Raw genomic sequence first — 14395 nt, 5'->3', positions numbered from 1 at the left:
TGGAAATGGCCAGGTAGGCCATGGACTTGGTTGCATGTGGATTATGCGTGCCCTCATGGACTTGATGTTTCTAGTCATAGTGGATGTCCACTCCAAGTGGATGGATGTCCATAGGGTGCATTTGACGACCACAATAATAATGATAAAGAAACTTTGCACCTCCTTTTCAACACATTGGATGCTGGAAGTTGCTGCTCTGCGACAAAGGACTGTGTTTTTCCAGTCAGGAGTTCACCAGGTTCATGAAGTCGAGTGGGATTCGGCACATCAGGATGGCACCATACCATCATCAAATGGCCTCCAGGAGAGAGCAGTCTAGACTTTAAAAAATGATTTTAAAAAAACATTTGGCAGCCTAAATAAATGGCAGCTCTCCCATTGGTTATTTGATTACAGGGCAACCCTCCATGCCACCATGGGAATAGAGTCTGCAGAATTGCTCATGGGCAGATGATTCTACACTAGATTGAGTTTGATCTTCCTGAATCTGACAGTGGTGGTGGTGGGGCGGGGTGAAAAAGGTGAAAAGATTGCCAGAAGCCCAATGCAGAGGCCACAACAACAGGGGCCAGAAAAGACTGGCGAAAAAGTACTATTATGCCAAGGGTCCTTCATGACTACCAGGAACAGTATCCTACAAAATACAAGTGGGTGTACAGAAAAAACATCTCATGTGGGTCTTGAAATCGCAGTTCGTCCAGGAGCCAACTGTGGAGTGAACCGGAACTCCAGCTCATACATAATAGATGAGCGTCAGTTCACTTCACATTAGACGCCAAGTTGGAGGAACCAGATCAACACAAACGTCGCAATCGACTCATGAGGGGTGTTAACAGCTGAAATTTCTTGGATTTAAGGGAAGGGAGGGGTGTAATGGCCTTAACAAGGCCCATGAGGTTGGCCTCTTGGAGTATAAACTCTCTGATTGAGGTAATGATTGCCTGCCCAATCAGGAAGTTAGGATTGGCAATAAGTCTATAAATAAAGGGAATCTGGTGAATAGATGCTGGGCTCTGAGGAGTAATTTCAGTACTCATTAGAATTCAGAAGAATGAGAAGTGATCTCATTGAAACATATAGGATTCTTAAGAGGCTGACAGGGTAAATACTGACAGGATGTTACTCCTCATGGGTGAGTCTAGGACCAAATGGCATAGCCTCAGAATAAAAGTGCACCAATTTGAGAATAAGATGAGGAGCAATTTCTTCTGAGAGTTGAGAATCTTTGGAACCCCTTGCTACAGACAGCTGTGTGGCAGAGTCCTTGTGTATATTTAAGGCTGAGATAGATTTTTGATCAGTAAGGGAACGAACGGTTATGGGGAAAGGGCAGGAAAGTGGATGTGTGGAATGTCGGATCAAGCATGATCCTATTGAATAGCAAAGCAGGTGCAAGGGGCCAAAACATCTACTGCTGTTCTATTTCTTATAGTCTTAAATATTACTTTCAGCATCAAGAAACACTTCCATAAGTAGATTGTTGTGTCTGTTACAAAAGTAATTTATTACAATAAATCATGCTTGTTGCATTCTGCTGCAACCACCTCCGTCACATTGTGTCAATGTAAAAATATTTTGCAAAGTAGTTGTTTAATTTTCTCAACAAGAGCATATTTTGCATTTGATAGCTGATAATTCACTACTTTAGAACGCTGAGCTTGTATACAAATTACAGGCTGCACTAATAAAGAAACCTCCACAAATTCTTACCAGATACGCAATAACTTCATATCCTTGTTCCTTTAGCCAAACCAGAATGCATGAGGTATCCAAACCACCACTGTAGGCTAGAACAACTGTACCTTTGGATTGAGACATTGTGTCTTTAGGAAGCAGAGAGAAAAAAAAACAAGGCCATTAGATAATGCTACAATAGGCAAAGGAATCACAGAATAGCTTCTTCTTAAAAAATTCTGCTTTTTTAACCTTTTACAAGTTGCTAAAGGAGAAATTTCAGTTGATGCTTTTATTCCATTTAAAAATGCAAATCAACAATTTGAAATAATTTTAAAATACATGTTAATTAGTTTGCTCACTCAACCATATTCTCCTGGACAAACAGCTGTATAAATCAGCAAACATGTTTTTCAAATATGGAACAGAATAACTTTAGGTGGTAATAGTCCATGACGTATGATTGTTGTTCTGCCGCTGTGTGTTATTGAGGTTTGAGTGAAGTGCTCGTGCCAATACTGCAAATAATCATTTATGAAAAAGCAAGTTATCATCTCTTCTATTTCACAAATTATCAAAATAAATACTTTGGTTCATTATATTGGGATTTACAGAATACTCACTTTGTTCTTGACATTAAGAGAGCAAAATAGCATTCATGATAACTATGCCATACATGAGAGAAAGATTCTGCTTTTGCCATTTAGCCCTCTCCTACACCTTTTTTTGTGTCTTTACTGGCCCCATTAAAATCCCTTTTTGCCACGCACTATCTTCTCTTTTGTCATTTCATCTTTCCTTCCTTCTACCATATTAGAGACCTCCCTTTTTGTTCTCTCCTCCTCTCTGATGCTTTAGAAAAGAGCTGAAGTTTCAAGTTCAGGTGAGCTTTGACAAAGGGTCATCTGGACTTGAAACGTCAGCTCTTTTCATTCCTTACAGATGCTGCCAGACCTGCTGAGATTTTCCAGCACTTTCTCTTTTGATAGGAGAAGTCAATGCTTATCACACATTTCATGCACAAGTTCCCCAAACAATCTAAAAATATTGCACGTGGAACCAGATTTTTATGGATTGGCACATGAATGAGTGAATGCAACCAACTGATCAGTTTACAGCGCTGATGAATTCAACTCTATTAGTTTGGCAAGATTAAAAAACATACTATTCCAAATACATGCAATTCTCGTGTTAGCCGTGGCCGAGTCTGAAGCCAGTGATTTCAACCCCCATCCCAGAAACTTGAGCAAGTAAGCTAGGCTCTCATTTCAGTAGTATAAAGGGAATGCTGAATCACCAGAGCTGCAATGGATTTTCCCTCCATTCCTAAAATTACAAAACCAATTTGCAGAACGGACAGGGTGGACCTGAATCCATCTCCTTGCTCGTTCCAAAAAATTCATATTGAATCCGATTCATAGCCCCCATAAATAAGATCCAAGCTAACAAGGTATTGCACCCCATCCTGAGCTTGATGGGACACTAAACTTAGTCAAAAGGTCAAGAAACACTCTCCAGCCAGGGGATCATGGTTTCACTCCCGCCAGGTCTTTCTCAGACAGAAACACACAATGCAACCCAACTGGTTTACGTCAGTATTTATGCTCCACACCTTCGTCAGCAACTATCCATCCAACCTTTCCCTCTCATATGCTATTGAGTTTTCCCTCAATAAAAACATCTATGATATTCATCTAAATTATTCCTCCTTAGTTTCAAGAAAGATATCAAAACGTGAAAATGTAACAATCATCTGTGTATTTAGCATTATTCACATGTACTGAAATTCTGCCAGTGTCCTCGTGAACACTGATTCCTCAGCCAACGTAAGTGAAAACAGATTATCTATTCATTGCTGTTTGTGGGATCTTACTGTGTTCAAATTAGTTGACAAGTTTGTCTACACCACAAGCAGGGAACATAAGAACCTAAGAACTAGGAACAGGAGTAGGCCATCTGGCCCCTCGAGTCTGCTCTGCCATCCAATAAGATCATGGCTGATCTTTTTATGAACTCAGAACCACTTACCCGCCTGCTCACCATAACCCTTAATTCCTTTACTGTTCAAAAATTTATCTATCCTTGCCTTAAAAACATTCAATGAGGTAGCCTCAACTGCTTCATTGGGCAGGAAATTCCCAACCCAGATTCACAACCCTACGTGTGAAGAAATTCCTCCTCAACTCAGTCCTAAATCTGCTTCCTCTTATTTTGAAGCTATGCCCCCTAATGCTAATTTCACCCACCACTGGAAACAACTTCCCTGCTTCTACCTTATCTATTCTTCATGATCTTATATGTTACTATACGAGCTCCCCTCATTCTTCTGAATTCCAATGAGTATAGCCCCAGTCTACTCAGCGTCTCCTCATAAGCCAACACTAAACTCCAGAATCAATCTATGCACTCCATCCAGTGCCAGTAAGTCCTTTCTCAAATAAGGAGACCAAAACTGTACACAATACTCCAGGTGTGGCCTCACCAGCACCTCATTCAGCTGCAACATAACCTCGCCATGTTTCAACTCCATTCCTTTAGCAATAAAGGACAAAATTCCATTTGCCTTACCTGCTGCTCCTGCAAACCAACTCCTTGAGATTCCTGCACAAGGACACCCAGATCCCTCTGCACAGCAGCAAGCTGCAATTTTTTACCATTTAAAATAATAGTCCATTTTGCTGTTATTCCTACCAAAATGGATGACCTCACATTCACCAACATTGTACTCCATTTGCCAGACTCTCGCCCACTCACTTAGATGATCTATGTCTCTTTGCAGATTTTCAGCATCCTCTGCACACTTCGCTCTGCCACTCATCTTAGTGTCATTTGCAAATTTTGACACACTACACTTGGTCCCCAACTCCAAATCACCTACGTAAATCGTAAACAATTGCAGCCAGAGACCACTAATACTACCTACACACTGCGGCAGCATACAGGATAACATGATCACCTCCAAAGATTTAATGTGGTCCAGGATGGAAAGCCCAGTTGCAGGCAAATGAGAAACAAGTGCGTTGGGTAGGAGTCAGTGGTAGAAGGGAATATACGAAAACTAACCACAGTTTTCTGTCTCCAACAACTTTTAAGGCTACTGCAGATTGACAAAGGAATGTGCTCAGGCCCTCTGACAGTATTTCACTGAAGTGTACAACGGTGCAAAATACCAGACCTAGTCACCACATGAGCAAACCAACTGTCTGCTATAAAACCAGATAAATGCCCAGCCAATTCAAAACTACCTCAGTAGCTGTAAAACATTTTAGGATGCTCTGAGATGGTGAAATGCACTATATAAAATTATTTCCTTCGCAAGTGCATCATAGATTTGGAAGGGATCATAATTCATCGTTCTAGAGAGATTGTCATCTCCTGGCAGTACTTTATTCCAGCTCCCTGTGTGGCAGCAATGTATACCATCTACAAGGTGTACTGCAGTAACTCACCAAGGCTCTTCAACACCTTTCATTCCCCGTAATTTGTGCCACCTAGGATAAGTGCAGCAGACACAAAGGAACACCATCATTTGCATGTTCCCTTCCAAGCCACACACCATTTAGATTTGGAAATATATCACTGTTTCTTCAGTCACTGGGTCAAAATCCTGGAGCTCCCTCCCTAACAGTAGTGGACATACCTACATCTCACGGACTGCAGTAATTCAAGGTGGAGCATTGCCACTTTCTCAAGGGCCGTTAGGAATGGGCAACAAAGTAAAAGTTCATTCATTAGTGTCACAAGTAGACTTACATTAACACGGCAATGAAATTACTGTGAAAATCCCCTTGTCGCCACACTTCAATGCCTGAGGGAGAATTTTGCATAGCCAATGCAGCTAACCAGCACATCTTTCAGACTGGGAGGAAACCGGAGCACGTGGAGGAACCAAACGCTGGTCGGCAATGCTCAAATTTATGAAAAGTTTTTTTAAAAATTAAATTGCTTCCATGATTTTTGCCTACATTACCTCAATGGTTCATTAACTGTGTGTTTGTAAAAACTGTCCACCTCTGTCACTAAAACCAGCTATTTGCTGGTTATGTCCACTCTGGCAATTAAATTTAATGTGATGTGACCAGGCAGCTTGAAAACAAAAGAAAAACTTCAAAACCCCCGCCAGTTGCAAGTTTTAGGTCCATTTGTTTTACAGGTCAGCTTTTACCACGCTGAATTGCAAAAGGAAGTGATTGTTACAAGTATGGGCACTACTTTAATGATGACAGCAGGGGAGTTATTGCTTGGCTTTACAAAGTAACTTGACAAAGCTGAGTAACACCAGAGGGGAATGTCATCATTCGCATCTGCCCTGAGGTGCTTTTCTGTCTTCCTTCCCAACACGCAAAATAAATAAGAGGAGTTCAGGCAATACTGAACTGCAAAAGATTTCACAAACAGGTTAAGATTAGTACTGCAAAAGATTTCACAAAATCTGTAAACTTTTGTGCAGATTTGTCTTTGGAATTGCAAAAGATTTCACAAAATCTGTAAACTTCTGCGCAGATTTGTCTTTGGAATTGCAAAAGATTTCACAAAATCTGTAAACTTCTGCGCAGATTTGTCTTTGGAATTGCAAAAGATTTCACAAAGTCTGTAAACTTCTGCGCAGATTTGTCTTTGGAATTGCAAAAGATTTCACAAAATCTGTAAACTTCTGCGCAGATTTGTCTTTGGAATTGCAAAAGATTTTACAAAATCTGTAAACTTCTGCGCAGATTTGTCTTTGGAATTGCAAAAGATTTCACAAAATCTGTACATTTCTGCGCTGATTTATATTTTGGAATTGAACAGATGGGAACATTTTTAAAAATCCATAATCAATATATATTTTCCAGCTTTAATGAAAGAAGTTTCTTGACTGAAAGTCAAGAAGTCAGACACAAGATGAAAGTCTGAGGTTACAAAAAATGTGAGGCAGAATGATGCAGCTTTTATTTTTGCCTAATGAACCTTTACCTGTGTATTATCCCCCTGCACTGAGGTAACTCACCTGGTTCACTTGTCACTCGCTCGGACGGTTACTCTCTAACCCTTCAGCACCGCTCACGCTGCTTCTGCGCACAAGCTGCCGGCTCGCGGGTTATAAACAGAGACCAGGGAGCTTGGGCCGGGGGGGAGGGGCGCGGTGAGAGGGGGCGGGGCCGGTGTGGCTCCTGATTGGCAGCTGCCAGGAAGGGGCGGTGCCGTTAGCATTAGTCCCGCCCTTCCCTCCTCCTGGCCCCGCCCCTTGCGTCATGATGTCGCTCGCCTCGCCCTCTCCCTCCCCCCCGCCCCCCGGACCCCTTCCACTTGTGGCACAGTGGTGAGCGCTGGTGCTTCACAGCGCCGGGGAGTCTGGTTCGATTCCTGGCTCAAATCACTGCCAGTGTGGAGTCTGCACGCTCTCCCCATGTCTGTGTGGGTTTCCTCTGGGCTCTCCGGTTTCCTCCGTCAGCCTGAAATACTGGCCATGCTAAAATCTGTGAACTGTCTGTGCTGTTATATGTACTGACTGAGGACAGAACTTTCCATTCACCTGACGAAGAGGGCAACCTCGAAAGCTTGTGAGTTTACTATCAAATAAATCGGTTGGACTTAAACCTGGTGTTGTCAGACTTCTTACCGTGCTAAATTCCCCCACAGTGCACCCAAACGGGTGCCGGAGTGTGGCGACTAGGGGATTTTCACAGCGACTTCATTGTACTGTTAATACAAGCCTACTAGTGACACTAATAAATAAACTTTAAATGCAAGTTTTTTTAAATTAACAGGGGCAGCACAATGGTTAGCTCTGCTGCCTCACAGTGCCAGGATGTGGGTTTGATTCCTGGCTTAAGTCACTGTCTGTGTGGAGTTTGCATATTTATGTCTGCGAGGGTTTTCTCTGGGTGCTCTGGTTTCCTCCCACAGTCCAAAGATGTGCAGGTTTGGTGGATTGGCCATGCTAAATTGCCCCTTAGTGTCAGGGGGACTAGCTAGGGTAAATGCATGGGATTATGGCGATGGGATCTGGGTGGGATTGTGGTTGGTGCAGACTCAATGGACAAAATGGCCTTCTGCACTGTAGGATTCTATGATTCTATAACACCAGAGCTACAAGACTCTTTTAAGTCTTTCCACCATCTACAATAACAACATGTATTTATGTAACACCTTTAACATTGTAAAGGATCCAAAGCATTTCATAGGAGCATCACCAGAAAATTTGACATCGATCCATATTAAACAGGCCACCCCAAGCTTGGTCAGATCATTAAGCTTAAAGAGCACCTTAAAGTTAGAGAAAGTGCGGCAGAGAGAAATTTCAGAGTTAAGGCCAAGGCAGCCAAAAGCATAGCCACTACTGGTAGAATGAACAAGAGGCCAGAATTAGTGCAGTGGAGATGTATCAAAGGGTTGTAGGGTTGGATGAATTTCCAAATCAGGGAGTAACGAGGCCACAGAAGGATTAAAAAACAAGGAAGAAATTTTTAAAATCCAATTGAGAGTCAGTGTAGCTCAGCAAGGAAAGGGATGATGGGTGAACAGATCTTGGTGCAAATTACGTAGGCATGTGGTGGAGTACTCACCACTCTCTTGGAAAGATGCAGCCACTGCAAAACTCAACAAGCTTGGTACTATCAAGGACAGAGCATCTTGTGTGATTAGTGCCCGTGCCACCGGTTTCAGCATTCAGCTTCTGTCCTTGCCAACATACTCTTGCTGCAATATGTCCCGTTTCCAGGATGCAATGAAGAAAGTCTGCAATGTAACTTCATCGGTATCTTCCTCCTAACACCCACTGGTGCAAGAGCAGCAATGTCATGGGAACATCGTTCTGATGAACAAGTATCACTACTCCGGCATTTTCACTAGATCAATCTCCTAGAATTCCCAACAACACCATTATGGGAGCACCACTGGAGCAAGGACCCCCACTGTTCAAGAATTTGTACCTCAGCAACCACACTGCCAGAAAGACATGAGGTTTTGGCAACAGTACAGAAAAGGTTTACCAAGGTGTTGCCTGGTTTGGACGGTAATAACTATGAGGAAAGATTGAATAAACTGGGATTGTTCTCCTTGGAAAGATGAAGGCTGAGGGACGACCTGATAGAAGTTAATAAAATTATGAGGGGCACAGATAAGGTGAACAGTTGGAAGCTTTTTCCCAGGTCAGAAATGATAATCACAAGGGGGCAAAAGTTCAAGGTAAGGGGGAAAGGTTCAGTGGGGATGTACGGGGAAAGATTTTTCACACAGAGGGTGGTGGGAGCCTGGAATGTACTGTCAAGTGAAGTGGTTGAGGCAAATTTGTTAGCCACATTTAAGTCTTACCTGGATAGGCACATAAACACAAAGAACAAAATCAGCCTGGGAAACAGGCCCTTCGGCCCAATGAGCCCGCGGGGTATAGAGGGATACAGGTGGCTGGTCTAGATAGAACAGTGTGATTTTGGTGGGCTGAAGGGCCTGTTCCTGTGCTGTACTGTTCTTTGTTCTTTGTTATCTCATGGCAACTAGGAATGGGCAATAAGCACAATTTGTCACTGTCACACACATCCTGGAATATTAAAGAGAATGTCCTTGCCACATGCAACTTGTAGATAATCCTTCATAACCCATCTGTCACAGAGGACTGCTGATGAACCTCAGGGTGGTCTGTCCATGTATCAAAGTTCCCAATGTGAGCAAGTGCACAGACATACCCTGCTTAGCGACATCAAATAAGGTTTTAGGAATAACAGTTATGATCAATTGAAAGAAAACATTAAATGCACATGACTAATAAAATAAATTAGGTAGAACTCAGTGAGCTAATTTCTACCCAATACAGTGACACAGCAAGTTTCTTTACCCAGTTCCTTAGGCCACTGCAGGGGTTTTCCAATGTCTATTTCTGGAAAAGATTATTACTCCATTTATGAAACAGGAAGGGATTAAAGAAAAATACAAGATGGTTCAGACAAATGCCACACCCAAAAACAGTAAAGTTCATTACTTAACATGTAATTTGATCTCTGTTTTTGAAGAGAAGAAATAGCAAACTCAAGTGGTGGTGGATTCAATCTGGAATGAGCTATTTATAAGGTTGTCATGCAAAAACTAATAGGTACATATTCACCTTTCACTTACCAGAGGGAAAAAACACATAACAAAAAACACAGGTAATCAAAGTTGCAGTAGGGGAACATGTGGCAAACAGTGACCCTAATTCCATAAGTTTTTGGACCCTTGTGAAAAAGGACAAGTGTTGACCTAGGGTTAAGGTGTTAAATTGGGGGAAGGCTAACCAAAACTGGATTAGGCAGGATTTGGAGGCTATTTTTTGGGAGAGACTGTTTGAGGGTAAATCCACATCTGGCATGTGGGAGTTTTTTAAGGAGCAGTTGATCGATATGCAGGACAAGCGTGTGTCTATGAAAGACAGGAAAGGCAGGATTTGGGAACCATGGATGACCAGGGAAATTGGGAGTCTAGTGAAAAAGAGAAAGGATGCATACATTAGGTCTCAGCAACTAAAAACAGATGAAGCGCTTGAAGAATACAGGGAAAGTAGAAGTGAACTGAGAGACATCAGTTAGTGTTCAGATATCTCCCTGAGAGAGAGGGGGATGGAGAGACACAAATCAATGCACAGATATCTCCCTCAGACGGGAATGAAAGATACCAGTCAGTGTACAGTTATCTCCCTGAGAGAGAGGGGACTGAGAGACACCAGTCAGTGTACGGATATCTCGCTGAGAGAGAGGGGACTGAGAGACACCAGTCAGTGTACAGATATCCCTGAGAGAGAGGGGACTGAGAGACACCAGTCAGTGTACAGATATCCCTGAGAGAGAGGGGACTGAGAGACACCAGTCAGTGTACAGTTATCTCCGTGAGAGAGAGTGGACTGAGAGACACCTGTCAGTGTACAGATATCCCTGAGAGAGAGGGGACTGAGAGACACCAGTCAGTGTACAGATATCTCCCTGAGAGAGAGGGGACTGAGAGCCACCAGTCAGTGTACAGATATCTCCCTGAGAGAGAGGGGACTGAGAGACACCAGTCAGCGTACAGATATCCCCCTGAGAGAGAGGGGACTGAGAGACACCAGTCAGCGTACAGATATCTCCCTGAGAGAGAGGGGACTGAGACACACCAGTCAGTGTACAGATATCTCCCTGAGAGAGAGGGGACTGAGAGACACCAGTCAGTGTACAGATATCTCCCTGAGAGAGAGGGGACTGAGAGACACCAGTCAGTGTACAGATATCTCCCTGAGAGAGAGGGGACTGAGAGACACCAGTCAGCGTACAGATATCTCCCTGAGAGAGAGGGGACTGAGTGACACCAGTCAGTGTACAGATATCCCTGAGAGAGAGGGGACTGAGAGACACCAGTCAGTGTACAGATATCCCTGAGAGAGAGGGGACTGAGAGACACCAGTCAGTGTACAGATATCTCCCTGAGAGAGAGGGGACTGAGAGACACCAGTCAGTGTACAGATATCTCCCTGAGAGAGAGGGGACTGAGAGACACCAGTCAGTGTACAGATATCTCCCTGAGAGAGAGGGGACGGAGAGACACCAGTCAGTGTACAGATATCTCCCTGAGAGAGAGGGGACGGAGAGACACCAGTCAGTGTACAGATATCTCCCTGAGAGAGAGGGGACTGAGAGACACCAGTCAGTGTACAGATATCCCCCTGAGAGAGAGGGGACGGAGAGACACCAGTCAGTGTACAGATATCTCCCTGAGAGAGAGGGGACGGAGAGACACCAGTCAGTGTACAGATATCTCCCTGAGAGAGAGGGGACGGAGAGACACCAGTCAGTGTACAGATATCTCCCTGAGAGAGAGGGGACGGAGAGACACCAGTCAGTGTACAGATATCTCCCTGAGAGAGAGGGGACTGAGAGACACCAGTCAGTGTACAGATATCCCCCTGAGAGAGAGGGGACGGAGAGACACCAGTCAGTGTACAGATATCTCCCTGAGAGAGAGGGGACTGAGAGACACCAGTCAGTGTACAGATATCCCCCTGAGAGAGAGGGGACGGAGAGACACCAGTCAGTGTACAGATATCCCCCTGAGAGAGAGGGGACTGAGACACACCAGTCAGTGTACAGATATCCCTCTGTGGGAGAGAAGGGACTGAAAGGCACCAATCTCTCAGCAAGTTGGGAGAGCAAAAAGCGGTCACGAAATGAGCACGGCAGACAGAATTAAGGAGAATTCCAAGGCATTTTATACATATATTAGGAACAAGAGGACAGCTAAAGAAAGAGTTGGTCCACTCAAGGACAAAGGAGAGAAATTATGCGTAGAACCAAAGGAAGGAGATGAGATCCTTAATGAGTACTTTGCATTGGTATTTACAAAGGAGAGGGACAGGTTAATTGATGGTGTCTCGGAGGAGTATGTAAATCCTCTATGGCAAGTCATCATTATGAGGGAGGAAGTATTAAACATATTAAAAAGCATTAAGGTAGACAAATCCCCAGGGCCAGATGGCATCTGTCCCTGATTATTGAGGGAGACAAGAGAGGAAATTGCTGGGCCTCTAACAGGAATTTTTGTTTCCTCATTGGTCACTGTTGAGATCCCAGAGGATTGGAGGATAGCTGATGTTGTCCTGTTATTTAAGAAAGGTAGCAAGAATAATCCGGGTAATTATAGGCCAGTGAGTTTGACGTCAGTGATAGTGAAATTGTTGGAGAAGGTTCTTAGAGATAGGATCTATACTCATTTGGAACTGAATGGTCTTATCAGTGACAGATAGCATAGTTTTGTATGAGGGAGGTCATCTCAATTTGATTGAGATTTTGAGGAGGTGCCTGTTCAGGTACACTGAGGGAGAATTTAGCATGGCCAATGCACTTAACCAGCACATCTTTGAAATGTGGGAAGAAACTGGAGCACCCAGAAGAAACACAGATACAGGGAGAACGTGTAAACTCCATACAGACAATCACCCAAGGCTGGGATTGAACTCAGGCTCCTGGTGCTGTGAGGCAGCAGTGCAAACCACTGTGCTATCATGCCTCCCATGTACGCACTTGTTTTATTTTTGACACTCCAATGTCATAGAATGGTACAGTGGTTAGCACTGCTGCCTCACAGCGCCAGGGACCCAGGTTCAGTTCCCAGCTTGGGTCACTGTCTGCACATTCTCCCCGTGTCTGCGTGGGTTTCCTCCAGGTGCTTTGGTTTCCTCCTACAGTCCAAAAGATATGCTGATTAGGTGTATTGGCCATGCTAAATTCTCTCTTAGTGTACCCAAACATACTAGAGTGTGGTGACTGGGGTGTTTTCACAGTGACTTCATTGCAGTGTTAATGTAAACCTATTTGTGACACCAGTAAATAAATAAATCAGTTGATAGATTTCCCAGCTAAAACAGAAGGGAAAGAGAAGTGACAATCAGATTTTTGACAGACAGACCAGACTGTCATTTCCCCAAAAGTGACTTGCACCATCTCTATCTAAGCCATTACTCCTCCTTGGACCCAGATACACAGTATCTCATCCTCCTGACTACTCTTTCCCACACACACCTCATTCACCTGCCCAGTTCATACTGATGTGTCAAATCAGTCTGGCACTTTTCCACTTGGTAAGGTCAGACATTAAAAAGAGTGAAGTACTTTTATGGAAAAGTAGTTGTATCGATTGTGAAACCAGTGAAGTGAAGAATGCTGGAGCTTTTTATGTCACTAAATTCATAATTATGAGTCAGGAGTTATTCCCCCTCTTTGTGTGTCTATCAAGAAGTGAAAGCAAGTGAGAATTGGCAGGTCTGGTGTCCCAAGTCCAGCACGTAACCATCAGTAATTTGGCTGTACGGAGAAGACCACCTGTAAACCAGGCAGATTGCAGGATATGTCTGTACAAAGGTTGACAGTGGGATGGAATATAATATATCTGGGTCTGAACAGGGGTGGAGTGCCTTTGAACAGCAAGGAAGCTGAGAGATTTCATAGAATCCCTATAGTGCAGAGGGAAGCCGTTTGGTCCATCGAGTTTGCACCAACTCTCCAACAGAGCATCTTACCCAGGCCCACTGCCCTGCTCTATCCCAATAACCCTATGTATTTACCCCACTAATCCCGCTAACCTACACATCTTGGGACACAATTAGCATGGCCAATCCACATAACCTGCACATTTTTGGCCTGTGGGAGGAAACTGGAGCGCCTGGAGGAAACCCATGTAGACACAAGGAGAAGGTGCAAACTCCACATAGACAGTCACCCGAGGCCAGAATCGAACCTGGGTCCCTGACGCTGTGAGGCCGCAGTGCTAACCACTGTGCCACCATGCTGCCCTTTTCACATCGTTAGATGCCACTATGTAGATGGCAATGCTTTAACCATTTGTGCTTTGTGAGGCCACTGGGGCCTCTTCCAAGCTTATCAAGGGGAGTGCCAATCTTCTCTCCTTTCATACAACTCAACACTGCACAAGTTAACTTTTGAGGAAGTGAGTCTTGCTGTTGAAAAGCAATTATCATGTTTTTTTTTCTTTTGTCTTAAATGGTAAATCTATCAACTGTCGTATATTCGGAGTGCTGAAAATAATTTTAATGTGAAGATTCACCATTTTCCTGTGGAGAATATCCTCAGTTCCTCGTAGAAATGCACCTCAAATTTGTTTATTCATTATTAGCATTTGCTTCTCACATTTACGTGTAAAATATGTTTCTTCCTCAGATACAGGTGAAATGTGTTCCTACAGCTTAATTTACATATTTATCCGCTTGTTTTTGGATCACAGC

The 14395-nt window shown here is 43.6% G+C and overlaps 1 protein-coding gene and 1 non-coding gene across 2 annotated transcripts in view; both read right to left on the bottom strand.

Annotated features, from left to right (window-relative positions):
• The window catches only part of ass1 (argininosuccinate synthase 1), a 144772-nt gene extending 138026 nt beyond the window's left edge, over positions 1–6746 (bottom strand). The window contains exons 1-2 of the mRNA XM_080211813.1: positions 6665–6746; positions 1711–1823 (exon numbers count right to left, since the gene is read on the bottom strand). Of these exons, the coding sequence (XP_080067939.1) occupies positions 1711–1818 (108 nt within the window). The 5' untranslated portion in view covers positions 1819–1823; positions 6665–6746. The remainder of the gene's footprint in view (positions 1–1710; positions 1824–6664) is intronic.
• Positions 6747–13951: 7205 nt separating this feature from the next.
• On the bottom strand, positions 13952–14072 carry LOC145358466 (U6atac minor spliceosomal RNA). Its single transcript, XR_013889486.1, has one exon. It is a non-coding gene; the product is annotated as a U6atac minor spliceosomal RNA (small nuclear RNA).
• Between the last annotated feature and the right edge of the window lie 323 nt (positions 14073–14395).

Source organism: Carcharhinus amblyrhynchos, chromosome 25, assembly GCF_965287045.1.
Source record: "Carcharhinus amblyrhynchos chromosome 25, sCarAmb.v2.hapA, whole genome shotgun sequence".
In the NCBI taxonomy this organism is placed as follows: Eukaryota; Metazoa; Chordata; class Chondrichthyes; order Carcharhiniformes; family Carcharhinidae; genus Carcharhinus; species Carcharhinus amblyrhynchos.
The sequence above is the reverse complement of the archived record's forward strand: the minus strand, read 5'-3'. Positions and strand labels throughout refer to the sequence as shown.